Source organism: Enhydra lutris, unplaced genomic scaffold (genome assembly GCF_002288905.1).
Source record: "Enhydra lutris kenyoni isolate GAN:26980312 unplaced genomic scaffold, ASM228890v2 scaffoldscaffold7, whole genome shotgun sequence".
Lineage (NCBI taxonomy): Eukaryota > Metazoa > Chordata > Mammalia > Carnivora > Mustelidae > Enhydra > Enhydra lutris.
This window is the reverse complement of record NW_019154091.1, coordinates 909,970-930,010: the sequence shown is the minus strand read 5'-3', so window position 1 is coordinate 930,010 and position 20,041 is coordinate 909,970. Positions and strand designations below refer to the sequence as shown.

Genomic DNA, 20,041 nt, shown 5'->3' with positions numbered 1-20,041 from the left:
GCAGTGAGGGGAGAGACAGAAGCTACTTAAAGTCCTGTTTATGACTTAGTCACTGAAGCCCATTTCTCTCTCAGATACTCATAAAAGCAGTAACTACCAAGTTATAAAGAAAACACTTAGGTTAACATAGGAGCTTATCTACTGAAGTTCCAGGGGGAAAAAACCTGACATTCAGTGAAATGCAACACAGGCCAAGTAAAAAGCCAACACTCCCTCCTAAACGCATAAACAGAAGGTGTGTACCTGACACATGGAGAAGGCGAATGTTCTTTTAGAGGAGAGAGGCCATACAACCCAAAGTTGACCTGATTTCACCTAAAGTTTTAGTACTACAAACAAATTACTAAGTTTAGACATTTGGTTTATATTGATATAAATCTTAAAGTTGTCTAAATTTCTTGATAATTAAACATAACCCAATCTTTACTTTTAGAGAAAGAATCTGTTAAAGACCAAGTGCTTTTATCAGTTCTATACTGATACATTGCCTGGACCAAATGGAAACTACTTCAGAAGTACACTAACGTGGAAATACCAAAAGCCTTAAAATTTTGTGTGTATCTGTTAACTTAGCAATTCACTTCTAAGAATTTATTTTAAGAAAACAGTCATGGATGTACACAAGAGTCAGTGAAGTGTTGTTTTATAACTATGAAAAGATGCATATAGTCAAAACATCCAGTAGAGGATTAAATAAATTATGGTTCAGCCATACAACAGAATAACAAATGAATAAAAATAAAAGACTATGTAATGACCTGGGAAAGATGTTTACAATATATTATTAAGTGAAAAAAGCAGGTTACAAAACAGTATGCAAGTATGAGCCCATTTTTATAAAAATATACATATTTAGCAAAGTAAAAGGACAAATGATATTTACCAAAATATTAACATTGGTTATTTCAGCACAACAGGATGATAGTTGATTTTGCTTAACACCCTCCCCTTTTTTGCCTATTTGAGTTTTCTGTAATGAAGATTATTTTTTAAATGGGAAGGTAGTGAGGGAGTTACTAACCTCAGATTAGCCCAGATGTGCCCCCAAAGTTTCCTTCTGGCAAGGTAAAATATTTCTGTTCAGCCTGCATCTATGAAATTGCTTCTATTTTATACATTTGAGCGTCCTTCCAAGATGACATTTAAATTGTCTTTTAGGCAAACTATACAATAGCAATTGTTGATATTAAAAAAAAACCCCAAAACACTCAGGTTAATTACCACCGAAAAGAATAGATGAGAAAATACAAATCCTCACTTTAAAAAAGGAACAACCCAAGTACATACTACTAAATTATACAAAGTTACATTATCTAAGTTTAGTTTATTGCAAAGATCAAGACAGCACACTAGAAGTTGGGGCGCTTCTGTTTCACACCATTCGCAGCATTCACTCTGTTCTCCACTGCATTCACTCACCCATGCAGAGAAAGTTCTGTATACACACCATGATGTCTGATATTTCTTGGTTCCCACAGTATAATTAGGAAACTTGACACTTCAATTAAAAAGGTAAAACGAGGACATTTACCATCAGACTATAAAATTCCTCCTCTGGAAGAGGATACTATAGTATTTGAAGATATGCTTTGGAAAAATCATATAAAAATGAAAAGGGCACCATTTCAAGAGCAGTAGGACTACATTAAACTTAAATGAATTCCAACACTCATAATTAACTCAGAAACAAATTTGGTCTTAACAAAAGCTCCAATAAACTAAAACTATCTTAACAGGCACAATGAACAGTGTAAACACTGTTACTGGGCACCAAGTTTAATAGGGCAGACAATGTTTGCTTCTGCATTCACACTTAATTTTTCAATTACATTTTTAAAAAATGGTGCTGCTTAAGCTATGTATGTTTTACAAAAAATTAATTTTAATAAATATGGCAAATGCTAAAAATCTAGCTAGGTTACCATGCAAGGTATTATATAACCAAGACAAACTCAAATGTATAATAAAGGCAACTTGCATTCAAAATGAACTCTACCCTTATATTTTATTAAAAGGGCAAACATCATGAATTAACCCAGCTGCTTACTTGAATTACAAAAGTAACATGATTCAATATGAAAATAAGAAACTGTCTACAAATCTCTGACAGTAATAAATTGCAATATACAATGCATACAGGAGTCATACAGAGCAACAAACTCTCGTACAAAACAAAAATATTTTAATACCTTTAAAATCCAAATTTTTCTTTAAAATCATTCATGAAAAAGATTCTCAAGTCAGAATTAACACCTCAATTAGTCAAGCATCAGGAAGCTACATTACAGCTATTTAATATACAAAGAGACATCATTCCCCCAGTCACTTCCTTCTTAATGTCTCTGTTTCCAGAATCGTACAGACTCTTTCCCTTCTCTCCACTCCCCATGCCACCATTTCTTCAGATCATGAAAACTGAATTTGTTGAACACCAGAAATCTAAGGTCAGAAAATTTAAATTGAGCAGAATTAAAGAAAAAATATATTTTTAAAACAAAATATATATTTAAAAAAATAACATATTATAAACTTTCAAAGAGTAAAAACAATGGACAATGAAAAATAAGTCTACTTCCCACTCCACATCTCCATTCTGTCTACCCAAGGGAGCTACTTAATAATTTCTTATGCATCTTCCTAGAAATCTATGCAAATATGAATATGTGTGTACCTATTTTTAATGAGTAAGAGAATACACAATTACATATTTTGAGAAAGCAATTTCTAACAACCTTCTTTATCGGGTCCTTAATAATAATACAGTCAGGTCCTTGAACAACACAGGGGTTAGGGGTGCCAAACTCTGCACAATTGAAAATCCTCACAAAACTTCTGACCCCCTCCCAAAACTTAACAGCCTACTATTGACCGGAAGCCTCACCCAGAACATAAATAGTCAATTAACACATATTTTGTATATGTATTATATACTGTATTCTTACAACAACACTAGAGAAAAGTAAATGTTATTAAGAAAATCGTAAGGAAGAGAAAACCACACCTATGGTACCGTCAAAACGCTGCGCTTAAGTGGACCAGTGCAATTCAAACCCATGTGGTTCAAGGGTCAACTGTGATGTGCTGAAATTAACTTCCTGTGATAAAAATCAGTGGATGCAATCAATTTTTTAAATAATTTAAGCTACAAAGAAAGTTGTATTTTACCTGTTGATATGACGTTGTATAAACCATAACATTTTGTTGCTGACCATCTGCAGTTATTAAGCCAGCCGGTAACTGGTTAGCTAGAAGACAAAAAAAAAGTTAAACCAGGAAAAGAGTCGCATCTCCTCTGTGGTCTGAACCCGAAAGTCACGCAAGTCCAATGACAATTCTGTCACTGCTCAAAGTCATCTTGAAAAATCATCAACCCTCAAATTTAGCATTAAAAAAAAAAAGCTCCCTAAAAAGCACATTTTTCCTACTGCAAGTGTTCAATTTTCTGAATCTTCATTCCTCTAAAATATACTTGAGCTGACTGCCCATGTGTACAAATCTGCAGAGACTGGATGGGGTTTCTAATTCATAAGCAGACCTATACCATGAGGCTTAGCTGGGAGCAACACTTCTAGGACTAAGCAGCATGTATTTTATGTACGAGAAATGCAAAATATGTATCTATAAATTTTAAATGAGAAACAGAATCATCACAGACCTCTTATTTAATCAATATGACAATATTCTTTTTTTTTAAGATTTTTTATTTTTAAGTAATCTCTACACCCAACATGGGGCCCAAACTCACAACCCTGAAATCAAGAGTCATACACTCCTCCAATGGAGCCAGCCAGGCACCCCTATTCAGTTTCTTTAAACACCCTTCAGTTCAAATTAATTTCAGTCGCAAGATTTTACATTACAAGCTATAATTCTCAACATTCCTATCTCATGTGAATCGTAAACCAAAAACTAGGGGCTATGGAAATCAGAACTATGGCTGAAAGACTGTAACGTCTGCAGAATTTAAATTTCTACGCTTATCCCTCACTGACTTCAAACATAAGGGCATGAACTAATAAGAACTATTCAAAATAGTGCTGTGTCAAAATACTCAGGGCTGATATTCCAAAAGTACCGTTACATTTAGTATTAATAACTGCTAACTACATGAATTATATGAACAAATTTAGTTGCATAAATGTATCATAACACTGCTTACTAAATGCCTCCTCTGTGAGTTCTTCACTTAGTCCATCTGTAGCTGTGACTGTTCCACCAATTCCTTTCTCTCCTTTCATAGCCTGGGGAAGGAAAAATCAAAAAAGTAATCACTGGTATTCAAAAGATACTGTTTTCTAGATGAAAATGCTTATTTCCTAAAATTAGGAGCTTCTATTATTACAAACACTGCACAGAGTATTTATTTACACTTCTGGTTAATTACATATGAAGAGGCCCTTCAAAATGCTAACTTTTTATATAAGCAGTAATCATCACAAGACAGTGTTAGTAATGACCTAAAAAATCTAAAATATTTATGGATAAAAATAAATTATTCTAATTCCAAAATACATCAAAAGGAAAATAGAAGTCTACTTACAGATGAAGTAGTCTGCAAAATACTATAAATATTCAGCTCAAAAATCTACTATAAATGATCCAAATTATCTTTTAACTATATATATATATATATATATATATATATAGCTCTGAGCCAAATGGGCAGTCCTGTAACAGCAAGTTTAAAGTTTTAAATTCCTAAATCAAAATTACAGGTTGGACCAAAGAGCTCTAAGTTTCCATCCACTCACTCTAAGATTCTATGATGCAAAAGATTTGGAAAAGTACTGTGAAGAATTTATACATTCTCTTCCTACTTTAATCATTTGACGATGCATACAACACTAATTCAATAGGATTCTAACATTAAAGCTATTAAGGAAGTATTTTGAAACCAATGTGAATCCTATATCAAGTTGGAGTGTGGAAATAAATACACTGATCTCAATTTATTTTCACAAAATTCGTACAATGGGCAAAGATAAACCCAAAAGGAAATGCAGAATTTAATAAGAAAGGGATACAGTTAGAATTCCCTTTTTCTTATCTAGAAGGCCCCAAGCTTTGAGGTGCTACCTCTTTTAAATTAATGACAACCACAGCATGTGTTATCATTACAGAGTGCTCACTACATGCCAAGCTAAAGGCTGTACCTAAATTATTTTATTTCTCAATGGCCCTGGGAGATAGGTATTATTACTAACCTAACTTTACAGACCAGGAAACCAAGGCCTAATGTATTTAAGTAACCTGCCCAAGGTCTCATGTGGTGGAACTGGGACTCAGCCTCAGGTGGTTGGAATCCAGAGTCCAGGCTCTCACTCATTACACAACTATGATGTCATTAGTAACAAAGGGAAAATGAAAGGACATACTATTTAAATACAGTAATCTAAGTGATTACATACTTCTTCTGATAAATGATACATTTAAAAAGTTAAAGTGACTAGTATATCTTAGTTTCTTAAAAGCATAATGGAAGGCATTCTACTTACCTCTCTGAATTTCTGAAGGTATAATTTTAGAGGTTCTACATAACTGTCAAAGCCTAAGGTCGACATGGCAAAGAGAATATCTTCTCCATTGATTGTCTTCCGTTTCTCTTGATGGCATCTTTCACTTGCTTCAGATGTTATAAAGCTGATGAACTCACTTACACATTCTTGAACACATTCTTTGGCATCTTTTGCAATCTGAAGAGAAAAATCACAGGTAAATTTGCAGGGACTATCATCATCCCGTTCCTAACAACCTACAAAAATAAAAAGCTATTGAGAAGAATACGAATTTCAGTTCGTGGCTGTTAACATCTCATCTCTGAAATAATATGCTAATTACATTGACACAATGTGTGCTATCAAAATTCCAACCCTTGGAGTAAGAATAAAAACTCCAATACCAGTAAGAGAAGCTTTGACAACTCTTCTCCGAAAACAGGTATAATTTAGGTAAAAAAGCAATCACTGGATGTCCCTACCATCCCATAAAGATGAAATCTTACTAAGCAAATGCCCCAAGAAAATCAGACCCATGGTATATGTAGTCTACTGTGGGCTAGACTCAGGTATCACTCCTCTGCCCTAGCATTTCCACAAATAAGGACACCAGAAAATTTTTAAAAGACAAAACACTGAATTCATGTCAGGTTTACAAAGGAATGAAATAATGACATCTGGTGACATTTTTATTACTGAAGATACCAAGTGTCAGGTACAGGTTTTGAGGTTATTAGAAAAGCAGCACACACCTGCCACTTCATTTTAAAAGCAATTCTTCTTTTAAGGGTGTGGGGTTTCAAAGTCAAACTCTAATGAATTAAAGCATGCAATTCCAAAGCCACTTCTAAGAGAACAACAAAAATGCTTGCTGAAGCGTACTGTCTGCTGCCTCCAGGCCTATTTACATCCTGGAGAAAAGTAAACAAGAGCTGCCACAAGATAATAGTGCGCTAGCTGTACGTGTGACGTCACATTTTCTAGTAGCTAGGTTTTTAAGAAGGTGAAATTGGGGCGCCTGGGTGCCTCAGTGGGTTAAAGCCTCTGCCTTCGGCTCTCTGCTCAGTGGGGATCCTGCTTCCCCCTCTCTCTCTGCCTGCCTCTCTGCCTACTTGTGATCTCTGTCTGTCAAATAAATAAACAAATAATATTTTAAAAAATAAAAAGTAAAATTAATTTTAATAATATATTTTATTCAGCCCAACAAATCCAAAATATTATCATTTAAATAGAGGATAAAATGGATTCATTTTATTTATTTATTTATTTTTTAAGATTTTATTTATTTGAGAGAGCACGAACAGGGAGGAGGAGTAGAGGGAGAGGGAGAAGCAGGGAGCCCAATGTGGGACTCGATCCCAGGACCCTGAGATCATGACCTGAGCCAAAGGAAGCCAATTAACCAACTGAGCCACCCAGGCACCCAGAGAATCCATTTTAAAACTGAGGTATTTTAATTATTTTTTTCATACTAAGCCTGCATAATCTGCAGTTCTGTTTTACATATACAGCACATCTTAATTCAGACTCGCCACATTTCAAGTGCTCAAGAACCATGTGGGGCCCGTGGCCCGAGGTGCAGGGCAGCACAGGGCTAGCAACAGAAACCGTAATCAGCAGTGTGCTTTATTTCCCCTCAAAGCATAAGGAGGGCCTCTCACACTAGAACTTCTAGGCTTTTTCTAATATTACATTTCTTTGTGAGCTTTATTACTTTCGTAAGCACTTTATAAGCTACAATGAGAAAAAAGTTTATTATGAAATACAATATATAAAAAAAGTGGCTTCTAATTCAGACCAAGTGATGAGTAGAGAGACGAGTTTTTTTAAAGCTGTTAAAAATAACTGTCTATACGACTGTCTGTCTCAAGACAGAACTACTTTAAAAAAAAATGCCAGTTAAATTTAAATATACATTAATATTTATGATTATATAAAAATAGTTGCTTCCAAATGTAAGGATTTTCTCCATATCAGTCCAAAATGACCCAATTTTGCTGCAACATTATAGAAGTCGCAACTCCATATGCCCAAACCTGATAGTTCTGATAATGCACCTGTTTTTCAAGAGATGGTTCATTCTATTTTATCTGCTTCACGTGGGGGCAGGGGAAGCGGGGCGGGGGGGTGGCAGTGTGTGGGAACCGCACATGGAGTCCTGCTCAGTAACATGTAGCGCTGAAAGAGCTGCTGGACCTGGGGAAGGCTGAATGGCTGAAATCCATAGCTGACCATGCTCAGAACTACACACTCACGTAGGTCTCTGCTCTCCTCTCCCCTGGAAAAATAAACCCCGGTAAAATGTCTCCTCCGCATTACCTTTCCCGTTTGAGGTATGGCATTTTTCATTATCCTTGCTACATTTGCAATTGGAAGATAGATATCTTGTTCTCTGAAACTTTCTTTTGAACCATTTGTGTCTTCATGATCATTCATGCTGTCCTCAGTATCTAAAGAAATAAAAATGACTTAGGTTTAAAGTTTCTCATCATCTTTACTTCAAGATAGAGAAGACTACCTAAAATGATCTAAGATAAGAACCATCCTGGTTCATTTCCTTATCATTTTTAGGGAGGAGGATAGCAGTTCTTTTCATAATTCTGTCACAGCCATAACTGAATCTACTCATTAGTTTCAAACCCACTGCCTCAAATCCTTTGATCCTCAACTCTGCCTACTAAAATGTTACCTACCCGTTCGCAAAAACTCAAAAACATCTCCACAGCACCTTCAGAAGTGATCTCTCCTTTCACAAAATATCACAAAGTGCTTCTCTGTGTCTTTTCTGACACATCTTATAATTCTTTTTGTTTCTCACCCTCCCTCTTAGATAACGGCTACCTTAGGCCAGGGATCAGCTCTGTGTACTTCCTAGAACTCAGTATAGCATCTTCCACAGAAGAACTACTCACAAGTATTTGTTACATAACTTAGCTAGAAAATTTATAGACTATGACCTATAATTCCTTGCATATGGCCAGATTACAAGGTTATATTATACAAAGCCAAGTTTACACAGAATGGAAAAAGTGGACTTGAATATTACTGAGCCAACTGGATTAACACTATGTACTAACTTTTTGAACAAAGCTATAGCACTGATCCGACGTTCTTGCAAAAAGTGAATCCTTGAATTATATAGACTCAGATATAACTGTAGCTTTCACAGTACCAGTAATAGCCTTTTTTAACTAAACGCAGTATTCTCTAAGTAATATGTACTCTTTCTAGGCACTTAAGCTGATTCAAGTTACAATTTTTTTTTCAAGTTACATTTTTACATGTATCTGTTTCAGGATGAAGTAACTAATCACCCACCCCCAAATGTCTACCAAAAAGTATATCTTAGGGGGGACCTGGGTGGCTCAGTCAGTTAAACATCCAACTCTTTATATCAGCTCAGGTCTTGATCTCAGGGTCTGCATAGGGCCCTGTGCTGGGCATGGGGCCTGCTTGCGAGTCTCTCCCTGCCTCTGCCCCTTCCCCCACTCACACATGAGCTCTCTCCCAAAAAAGCATACTTTTTCTTTTAAAGTAGGCTCCACACCCAGCATGGAGCCCAATGAAGGGCTTGAACTCACAGCTCTGAGATCAAGATCTGAGCTGATATCAAGAGTCGGATGCTACCCAGGTGCCCAAAAAAATACTTTCCTAGAACTCTCTTCTAGAATTCTTTTCCAGAACCCATCACTCTTTTGCTGACTATTTCTAATAAAAACAGCCTTGTTTTAGACTATCACTGAACTTTGACACAAGATTGCTAATTTTCCTATAAAGACAAAAGTAACCTAGAACATCACATTATTATAATTTCCACTAAGTTGTTTCTCTGGGGAATATCTTTAATTGCGGCTTTCTCACCATCGTGAGGCTGTATCACGTAGTGGCTTCCTCCGATGTAGTCCGCAGAGATGCCTAGTTGAGAAGCATCTGTTGTAGCACTGTCGCCATCCATCTATGAGGAAAGACGTTTTGCAATACTCTTCAATAAAACGTCTAAAAAAAACCTAATAAATTCGACACTCATAAACTGTCATAGGATGGGTCAATTAGTTTTCAAGGCATTAAGCTTATTAAAAGATAACATTTATATCTCTTGATTTGGAAACCTTTCGATAATTTTCCAATGTTTCAAGATGCCCCTGTCTACTCTCTGTAGGTGATAAGCAATAAGACCAACAGGGAAGCAAAAGAAGGAAATGAATCTAAAACACACACCTCTTTCTTTGCAATTGCATAATCCTCACATAGAGTGCAGACAACCCTGACTTACAACCTAGCTTGTCCCTGGAGTGACAACCAAAGCCAAAGTCAGCGTAGTAGTCACCTAAAGTCACTGATTTCCATTACTTTCCACTCTCCTGCCACGGCCGGACAGTCTTACGCGAATCCTTTTGCTCTTGTGCGTACCTTCTCTGCTGTCTCACAGAAGTTCCACAAGGGGCAATGTCTTGGTTCAAACTGCTCTTTGGCATGAGAAGCATACAGATTCCTTGAACAAATCTGGGACCACACAACCTGAAAGCACACCCTACTTTGAACCAGCCTAACAGCTCTAATTCTACTCCACAATTCCCCCCTCCTGCCCCCACCCTCAAACTTCAGATTCTTTAAAGAAAAAAAAGGGGACAGGGTGGTCAGGGAGACTGGGGATCTGCATAAGAAGACAGTAAAATTATAACCGTAGACAAAAATGAGAATTAAAATGACTGTTTTTAAAAGAAGCCTGCTTAATTAAGTTTGCTCAGAGCTAAAAGAATTGTAAGAGGGAAACCCTAGAGAAAACTGCACATAAGCCCTAAACTGTCTTCATTCCATTTCACCAACATGGCAAACCCTGGAAATCTTTCCACTTTGCAAATAATACTATTCAAAACAATAAGGGACTAGCTATCTGTGGGTGGAAAAATTGTAAATCCATTACCTGAATAAAAAGCGTAGCAAAAATTAAGTACAATCTATACATGCTTTCAGTCCAAATCAAGAGACACTTGATCCTACATGTTTATCAGGGCCAGAACATTGATAACAAGTTTAATGTTATTAACTGCACTATTTAAGTCCTTGTGTGCCACATCATGTTTTCCGGCTCTGTTGGATTTTCATCTACTCGTAAACCAGCACGCCGGTTTCCAACTCTTCAATAACATGACAATTCTTTGATACGTCTGTTGACTGGTGTTAAATTTAATTGTAGATAAAGATACATTTCCATAATCTATATAGTTTTCTAAGGGGCTGGAGAATAGAATTCACCTACTTTAAATAATTTGCACAAGTACAAGGTACCTATTTATTGATACTTCATAGTGGTTTCTAAAAGGTAGTAAACAACGGTCAGTGAGCTCTGATTCTGACTCTCCTGCTGATCCCTGAAAACAGCATCCCTACCCATTAAATGTGTTTCTATATAAAATGGAAATAGTATCACCTTCCCCATATTAAACAGCTAATGTGAAACAGTACCCAAAAATAAAATGCTATTTTAATCTTAAAATGCTAACAAGATACTAGGAGAATGGTCTTTTTATTTTTACAATTTTATTTATTTGACAGAGAGAGAGAAAGATCACAAGTAGGCAGAGAGAAAGGGGGAAGCAGGCTCCCTGCTGAGCAGAGAGCCAGATGCGGGACTCTATCCCAGGACCCTGAGATCATGACCTGAGCCTAAGGCAGAAGCTTAACCCACTGAGCCACCCAGGTGCCCAGAGAATGGTCTTTAATAGATATGATGATGGATTTATTAGCCATGAAAGAGAGCTCAATTAACTGTGAATTGACTAGTTTTTATAATGCCCTAAGGGAGATTAGGGAGATGACAGTTTAGGAGAAAGGACCAAAGTGGTTGTTTCAGAACCTACAACTGGAAACAAATCTTTGTTGGGGTGGGGCAGGGGACATCTGTCTGGGGGATCAATTAATTTATAAATTTAACATGAAAAAAGTATTAAAGGCAAAAAGTTTAAATCACATTTTCTTGTCATACACTGGAATTAGTAGCAAGATTATCATTTAGATTCATTAGCCTCTAAACCTCAGTCTTCTAAAAAATACTTCTGAAAGTATTTCAGAGTTGTCAGAATGAAAGAAAGGGAATCTGCTAAAGAGCTGTGTACTCAGGAGATGGTGATCCAACCCGCCCTTCTTTTTTTTTTTTTTTTAAGGTAAAGTTTTTCTTTCTTTTTTTTTTTGAAGACTTTATTTATTTATTTGACAGACAGAGATCACAAGTAGGCAGAGAGGCAGGCAGAGAGAGAGGGGGAAGCAGGCTCCCCAGTGAGCAGAGAGAGCCCGATGCAGGGCCCGATCCCAGGACCCTGGAATCATGACCTGACTGAAGGCAGAGGCTTAACCCACTGAGCCACCCAGGCGCCCCCCAACCCGCCCTTCTTGAGAATAAGCAGCACGTTGCAGACTTAGCTGTGTGTGTCTCTGGGTCTGCAAGCGGTAGCTCTTCTGTCATTTCATCACACCTGTCTTCCTATCTTTCTACCTTAAAATCCTGCCCCATACTTTAATCCCAGTGTTCTCCCACTCTCCTGAAATCTTTCTGATTTACCCTATTCTGCAAGCCCAAAATGAGTGTCCCCTTCTCTGAATCACCAAGATATCTGGTAACAAATCAAGCCTCATCTTTGATGCTTACAATCTGCTAGCCGTTCACATATATATAATATGAGTGGGGAAATGAGGCAGAGGTACTTGCTAGATACATCCCAGAGGCTTTTTCAAGGTCTAAGCTTCCTATAAAAATATTCAAAATAGGCTGGAGATTTTAAGTAAACCAGTCAACAAATACTTACTAAGTAAGTCCCTGGTATTTATCAGGTCTGTGCTCTGTGCTGGGGATGGAGCCTCGTCAACAACATAGACAAGATCTCTGTCCTCATCTTGCAGGGAAGACAAGTATTACGTAAACTAGTGGTAGGGGAAAGGGATGAGGAGTGTAGTCTATTAATACTTCCAAGGCACAGGCTCTGGATTCCTATCACCTGGTTTGAATTCCTTCCTACTTACTTGCCATGAGACCTTGAGCAAGTGAAATGAAGACAGGACTCACCACAGAAAGACTCAGCATAGTATAACAGGAGTACTCAGTAAATGTTATATATAGCTATTAAATAATTACAATAACTAATTACTAGTGCCAAGTGCTAAGAAAAACAAAGGTGTTCTGTGATACGCTTTGAGAGCTCATTGCAAAAGGGGCCACACTAGTCTGGGGAGTCAAGGAAACGGTCTGAGGAAATGACATTTAAATAGATGAAAAGATAGAAATCAGTCAGGCAAGGAAGAATGGGAAAAGAATGTTCCAGGCAAAGGAAACAGAAATCTGCTACTGGTGGACCAGAATGAACTAACAAGAGGCTAGATGAAGCGGTGCCTTGTGGACAAGAGCAAATCAAAGGGGAGTCTGATTTGCACAGTTCTGCTAAGACTCTGGCTTCAGTCTAGTGTAGAAAGGGAGGAGCAAGAATGAGGGCAGAAGACCACGAAGGACCATGAAGCTGCCGTCGGAGCATGAACTCAGGCAAGATGATGAACATTCATTCTCCAGATCGGTCCAGGACAACAGCAGTGGAGATCAAGGGGAGCAGAGGAAAGAGCCTTGCAGGAGGTCAAATCAACAGACCTGGTGAAAACTGAGTGAAAACGAACCAGAGGAAGGGCCGAGGGGATGCTGCTGGGGTTCTCGCAACCTTGGAGATAGAGAACGGGAAAGGCAGGCAATGGGAGGGCTAGGCGATGAGAGCTGAGCTGGAGCCGGTGACCACAAATGTGCAGTGGCACAGTCATGACACATCCGCAGCTAGGGGAAGAGGAGGGAAGCTAAAGTGCTGGGCCTTATCCAGACAGCAAAGAGGGAAGGGCATGCAGGAGAGCAACGAGACAATGGGTAAAACAGCCAATCATTAGATCCAAGAAAACTGGTAACTACAGACAAATAGTAGTTCAATCCCATTAAATTAATGCGATTGACTATTCTGTTTACTTAGTTGAACTGATATTGTTTTCTAAAATATTATGTGAAATCAATGGTTGGCTGGCTAATACAATAATTTGGTGATGTAGCAGTATTTAAATTACACTAATAATTTGTTGCAAATGCGGGAAATAGTTCCCTCTTTAATATGTTTAACATTTATTGAGCACTTTCTAAATATCTCATGCACTGTTCATGACCCTGTGAAGCAGATGAGAAAATTGAGGTTATAGAAGGCTAATGACTTGCCAAAGGTGACAGAGTAAATGGGATTTAAATCCAGAGTCTCCGATGCCAAGTACTTTACAGTATTTGTTCCTAATAGTTTTTCCTATAGTCCATAAGCCTAAATCTATACTTTGACCTCTCTAAATTCCAGGTCTAATGACTATATATTAAAAACATTTAAAGTTGCTTCTCAAGCCAGGACATTATCTGTGGGATGTAAGCAATACACCTGGTTTGGGGTTCAGGATCAAGAGCAATCATGGGCCCTTAGGGCAGACCACCCAGGTCTGAGGCTGGGCTCCCCACTTACAAGCTGTATGTCTTTACTTACTGTCCTCTTAGTACTTCAGCTTCCCCATTTTTAAGATGGAGTTGCCATGAGAAGTGAAGTTATTATATAAAAAGCACTTAGCAAAGTGTATGATACAAACTCAACAAACATAACCTAATATTATTTTTGTCTCTTCAAATACAGTTCTCACCCTTCTTTCTAGGCACGGTTTTTCTCTCTCACGTAACCCCTTTCACCTGTTCTCTGGACCAATTCCTTTTTATCTCTTTGAGGATAAGAAGTGACAGGAAGATTCCTTCCCTCTAATGGATCTTCAGACCAGCTGCTTCGCTCTTTCTTCAACACGCTCACACTCCCTCACTGAACACACAGAAGTACACCCAGCCCTGGAAAACCGAGATTCCACGCCACAGCCTTGGCTAGCGATCACGGTCACCCCGTCGGTCCTCACGCATCTCCGCATTCCTATTGCAGCTCCCTGGCGTGCGCTTCTCCACCCCACCAGGATACTGAACCCGCTCTCGGAAGTTGCCAATAATCTTGCCTTCATTCCTACTTGGCTGTTGTTAGTAGTGCTAGCCACTGAGGACCCCACACTTACTCGTGAAATTCTCTTCTCCCTTGATTTTGAACAATATCCTTTTCCCGGTTTATTTTTTCCTCCACACAGCCCAGTTGTTAGTTTCACCCAAGGTTATCCTTTCCTGTTTCTTCCCTTACTCTCTTAATGAACTCATTAAATACCACTTCTATGCTTAGAAGTCCTAAATCTACAACCATATCCTGCCTGCCACTCCCGTGGGCCATGCCCGTAGAATATATCTGATATCCCATCGCTGCCAACTTAAGATTTTGGAAAATGAAACTCACCCTCCCCGTGTCCTGCAAGGAGGCAGTGGCTGAGAGCTCCTCATCTGTTTTCTAGCTACTGTGATCCCAGGCTAATTATACCAATGTCATCTTCGATTCTTCTGTCTCCTCCAAGTTCCACTTCTTGTAATAAGTTTCCTGGATATGCCCTTCCTTTCTCTCCTGCCACTGCATTACTATCGAACCTACCAGGGTACATATTGTTTTAAGACGGATCTCACTCGAATACCGTTTCTATAGCGCCTGACCCTGGAACGTTCTAAAAGTCTTCAGCGTCAAATCCAAACCTAGTTTTTCCATGACTTTTCATGAGTGGATCCCCCCACTTAACTAAACTTGTTTCCAACTCTATCTTCAGGGCTGATAAAAATCTTAGTGCTAGAATGTGCCTTATTTAAGGATCACCAGGTACAGCTCTTTTATTTTAGGGCTGAGGCATGAGTCATGGCTCAAGGAAGTTGTAACATGCCTGACATCACAAATATAGTAGCAGATTCAGAACTAAGTATCCAGACAGGAAAAGTGGTATCTCACACTAAATTATCCTATGAAAACTCCACTTGGATGATGCAAATCTATTCCCCATGCCCTAAACATCAGTTACTCATCCCTGCCTTCAGGCTTTTGCTTTCGGTGATACCCTCCACTATCCAAATCCCACTCATCCTTCAAGGCTAAGTCCAAGACAGTCACAACTACCCAGGCCTACCACGCCACTGGTCTTTTCATCTCTGCTTCCCTTAGAACTAACATGTCCCATTCCCTGCAAAATTGTCCTCTAAGCATTCAGTTCCACTGAAGCCCTTCTAGCAAAACAGACAAGCCTCTTAAGAGCTGGGACAAGCTTTTTATCTCGTAGTCTCCACAGCACTTATTGGCCCACAGGAAACAATACATGCAAGTCCCTAAAAAGAAAGAAGCAACAGGAATGAGTGAGTGGACGTACTGTCTGTCTAGACTTGAAGGACATTCATTCTGCTTGGGATCTCCAGTGAGACATTAGGTATAATTTTATTTCCAGCTAATTATTGTTCAAATCTAGTTAACAACCAAAATGGTACGACATACTTACCGTCATGAAATACTGTTAGAACCGTGTTGTCAGCGGTGTTCAGGAACACCTTTCTAAAAGGAGGGCTAATCTTCGCCCAACTTCAACCTAGAAGATAAACATCTATTAGTAGTAACAACGTACTGCCTACAGGCTTTCTCCCTAGTAAAAATTTAAAAACCGTGTATAATTTCACCTACTATTCTTATTCAACAGAGTGCAAAAAAGCAGGCGCCCAATAAAGGTTTCTTAAATTGGCAGATATATTTTGGAGACCTGGCAAAAAAGTTAATTCTATGGCAGGGAGGAACTACTTTCCTAACATAACCCTGAATTTAGTCATGTTCATCATAAATATTTGTCACAACACCCCAAATTATATGCACGAGACAAAAATTTTTACACATCTAAATTCTTCAAAATATTAACACCCAAGACACAAACACCCAACTTAATTTTTCAGTGATTTTCTTAATATTTTAGAGTGAGATTTAGGGAGTCCAAAAGCTCAAAAGGGGAAAAGAATATCTCAGAATACAATGCTTTTAAATTAAACACCTCGGATGATACTGAAAAGAGGATACATGATGCCCAGAGAACATACATGGAACACAATCAATTAGGACCTTTATTTATCATTTTAAAGCACCATCATTTTGGACTAAAATTGCATCTGAATAGCATTTCATTTTCACTGTAAGGCATAAATAGCTGAATAAATTGGTATCAATTACAATGTTACAATCTCCATTTCTCATTTGCTCTTTTCCCCTTTTTCAAGTGAAGCAATTAAATTGGGGGGAGGGGCAAAACAAAAACATATCCTTTCAGTGTTAATTTTAAAAGGAAGAGAAAATAATGCTATGCATTCAAGCATGAAATCTAGTAAACAGAAGAAAAAAAAAAATGTAGCCACGAATTGAATTTTTTAAATGTCAGTCCAGGCAGCAAAGACTGGCTGACATTGTCTACTCTGCTATAATCTTAAAAGCAATGTCTGATTTCTTTTTTAAATATTGTCCTCTTTCTAACCCCAAAACTGCCCAGAAGATTCCTTCCTTGTGGCTAGAAGCGTTTTTTTAAGGGTGTCTTTGAAAAAGAAAATCCTCAGTACACTTAAAATAATGGAGCTATATACATTTATGTATTTTGCTTGGGGGAGGGGGGCACACCTCACCACACTCTCTCACCCAAATAGTTTACTCGGTATATATTTAGAGTCAATATATTAAAGATAAACACTGTCACCTCATATGGTATATATTTTCCTAAAGGCAGGTTATGATATATGTGAAAGCTCAAGGGAATGCATACATCTGTTTAATGTTTGAAGAAATGCAAATTTGTATCCAAGAAAAGCAGCAGACCCTTCCTCCACCCTCCATTCTTTGGCATCAACAACCAGAGTTTTGCATCAATAGAAACCTTAAATTAAGCTACAGGAGCAGTGCGGGAAAGGAATAATCGCCTTTTAAGGAATTCTGGTTAAACTTTCAATACTTTACAAATAAAACCCTTATTTATTAATGCCACTTATATCGATCAGTTTATCTTACCACTTTATTTTGCCGATTAGTTTCCATACTAAGAAAGCCCAAACCACCCCAGGGATTCGTGGTGGCACGAACCAGGGCACCGTGGAGTCCATGCGGGTTAGTGGGATGCTATTTTTTTTTAAGGTCGTATGCTACCTAACCTTGTTTAAATTATCTTGTTACAGTACTTTGGCCAAGATTACGACTTGTGGGTGCTCTGTAATTCTTTGTTCTCGAAGACTACTGCTCCTCAGGCCCGGCAGATCCTCCCCGCCTCCCACCGAAGATTAAAACCTTAGTCCAATCCGAAAGGCTTCCTTCCCACCTTCGGGGCAAGTCCAGGGACCGCAAGCCGCCAGATGGCTGCATTCTTTACGTGCGTGTAAGCCAGACTGCGGGGAAACCAAATCCACTCCTTCCTCCCGGGGACCTGGCTTCCTCCCCACGAAGGTGCGCGGGCTGTCCCCGGCCCCACCGCCCGGCCCGGCCGACTGTCAGTCCCGCTGGTGCGGGGCGACCGCCCCTGGCGCGCATCCCCCGACTCGCCCGCCCAGGCCCCGGGCCCGCGCCCAACGCCTGCCGGCCGCCCGCCCGCCCGCTCGGGTCGCCGGGGCAGACAAAGCGGCCCGGCCCTGCCATGCCCCCGCGGGCCGGCGGGCGGGAGAGCGGGCGGGAGGGGGGCGCCCCCGGAGACTCCGCGCGGCAGCCCCGCCAAGGGCGCAGGGTCGGAACCGGGGTTCGGGCCAGTGCCCCCCACTCGGCTGCCCGCACAAAATGGAGCCGGCCGGGGCGCCGCCGAGAGGGGGCCCGAGGGGGCCCCGGCGCCCCCTCCTCGGCCTCGGGCCCGGAGCTCGGCGGCGGCGAGCAGGAGGCGGCCTGGCCCGAGTCCCGCCGCTCCTCGGCCCGGAGTACAAAGAGCCGCGCCGCGGCCCCGCGCCCGCTCCCCGGCCGGGCCCGCAGCGGGAGCGGCCTCGCAGGCGCCGGCCCGGCCCCAGCCCCGGCCCCGGCCCCGGGCGGGAGGGCGGGCGGGAGGGAGGCGAGTGGCCCCGGCCGCGGCGGCGTTGGCGGCGGGGACGGCGCCGGGAGGAGACGGACATTTCATTCGAGCTAAAGTGGAGTCGGTTTAGGAGCGATCATTGGCCGAAGCGAGACACAAACCTCCAATGCAGCCCTGGTTGGCTCCCGTCTCCAATCGGCTGTTTGGTTGGACAGAAAATGGCTGCGAAGGAACCAGTCCCAGCGCGGAGCTCCGCTTCCAGGACTCGGCCTCCCCTCCCTCCGCCGCGGGCCGCTTCCCTCGGCGCGACACCCTCCCTCCGCGCCTCCCGCGAGCCCGCTCGCCGCGGCCACGCCCCGGTCCCGCCCCGGCCACGCCCCCGGCCGCGGCCACGCCCCTCCCCGCCTCTGCCCGGTGTGCGGCGCGGCCGCGACAGCTAGAACCTGCAGAGTCGGATACTGGCTGCGGGCCGCGGCGGGCGGCTCCTGCGGAGGCTGCGGGGGGCGGCGGGCGGCCGCTGTGCTCGGCGGGGGCTTCCCAGGGCCGGGACTCGGGCACGCTCTGGAGGTCTATGCGGGTTTTCTTCCCACGGTGTTTTCCCGGGCCTCTGCGATGCGTGATTTCTCAGGCTTCCCTCCCTTTGCTGTCCCCTCCCTCCCCCCACGTGAAAGCGTCTCACCCGCCCGACGATTTTTTAGAAGGGGAAACCAAGGGCAGAAACCGCCCGCCAGGGCGACACTCGAGCTCCCGGGTGGATTTGAATGACGGCTCCCTCCTGGAATGCCTTCAGCACCTCGTGTTTTCCTTGTGTGCCTGTAAACGTTGCCAAACGCACAACGGCTCCCTCTCGGTCACGGAGCTCGGATGTTCGTTGTTCAGATTTCATCTAAAGATACAGCCCTCTCCTTCAGGTTTAACAGGTTGGTCGGACGAGCCAGCCTTCACCCTGAATTTAAAATGTTGCGTTTCCTGTCCCCCTCCAGCGCCCCCGCCCCGCACCCCCAACAGTCGCTACCTGACATGTGGCTTTTCCCAACCAGATGATTTTTTGGGCCGCAAGACTCCATGCCCTGTTCTTGCCTCTGCAGCCAGGCACCCCCGCTGGCTTTTCCTGGCTGCAGTGTGGGGTCAGTCTTCCCCGGGCTGCGACCATCACAGGTGGGCTGTGAGCCAGACACCGCCGCGCGCTGCAAAGGGCGGCAGGATTTCTGCAACAGGAGCCGGCAGTCGCGTTCCCTTTACTTCCACTAAACAAGTGGCCGGGTGCCACATTAAACTTTCCAGCTTTAATCATTTAAAAATATATAGCCATGTTTTATTTATAGAGCTCCTACTGTTTCTCCGCATATTTTAACATTTCAAGAGCAAATAAGGAAGCAATGACAAGTGAAAGCCTCCGAGTTATTCCAAGAGGAGTTAAGTAGCAATGCCACTGTGCAATCAGACACCCTGACTTGAATTCCAGCTCCCCTCGTACTGTTTTACGACCCTGGCCGCATTTCTTTGCCCCTCCCTTGTAGTTTCCTCACCTCTGTAATGAGACTGATAATTGCTCGCTACTTCTTAGGATTGTTTGGAATTAAAGAAAA

At 41.4% G+C, this 20,041-nt stretch overlaps 1 protein-coding gene across 5 annotated transcripts; it reads right to left on the bottom strand.

Annotated features, from left to right (window-relative positions):
* Positions 1 to 1,986: 1,986 nt before the first annotated feature.
* LOC111142264 (nuclear transcription factor Y subunit beta) lies at positions 1,987 to 18,742 on the bottom strand. 5 transcript variants are annotated; one of them, XM_022495314.1, is made up of 9 exons: positions 18,614 to 18,742; positions 15,942 to 16,028; positions 10,756 to 10,811; positions 9,357 to 9,450; positions 7,815 to 7,945; positions 5,496 to 5,693; positions 4,160 to 4,241; positions 3,166 to 3,245; positions 1,987 to 2,439 (listed from the first exon to the last, which is right to left on the bottom strand). In XM_022495314.1, exons 4-9 carry the CDS (start codon positions 9,448 to 9,450, stop codon positions 2,407 to 2,409), a joined length of 618 nt encoding a protein of 205 aa, XP_022351022.1. In that variant the 5' UTR covers positions 10,756 to 10,811; positions 15,942 to 16,028; positions 18,614 to 18,742; the 3' UTR covers positions 1,987 to 2,406. The 5 variants fall into 5 exon arrangements, with proteins under 5 accessions (XP_022351022.1, XP_022351018.1, XP_022351021.1 ...); XM_022495310.1 differs by lacking the exon at positions 10,756 to 10,811 and having other exon boundaries at positions 18,614 to 18,689; XM_022495313.1 differs by lacking the exons at positions 10,756 to 10,811; positions 18,614 to 18,742 and adding an exon at positions 17,477 to 17,927.
* Between the last annotated feature and the right edge of the window lie 1,299 nt (positions 18,743 to 20,041).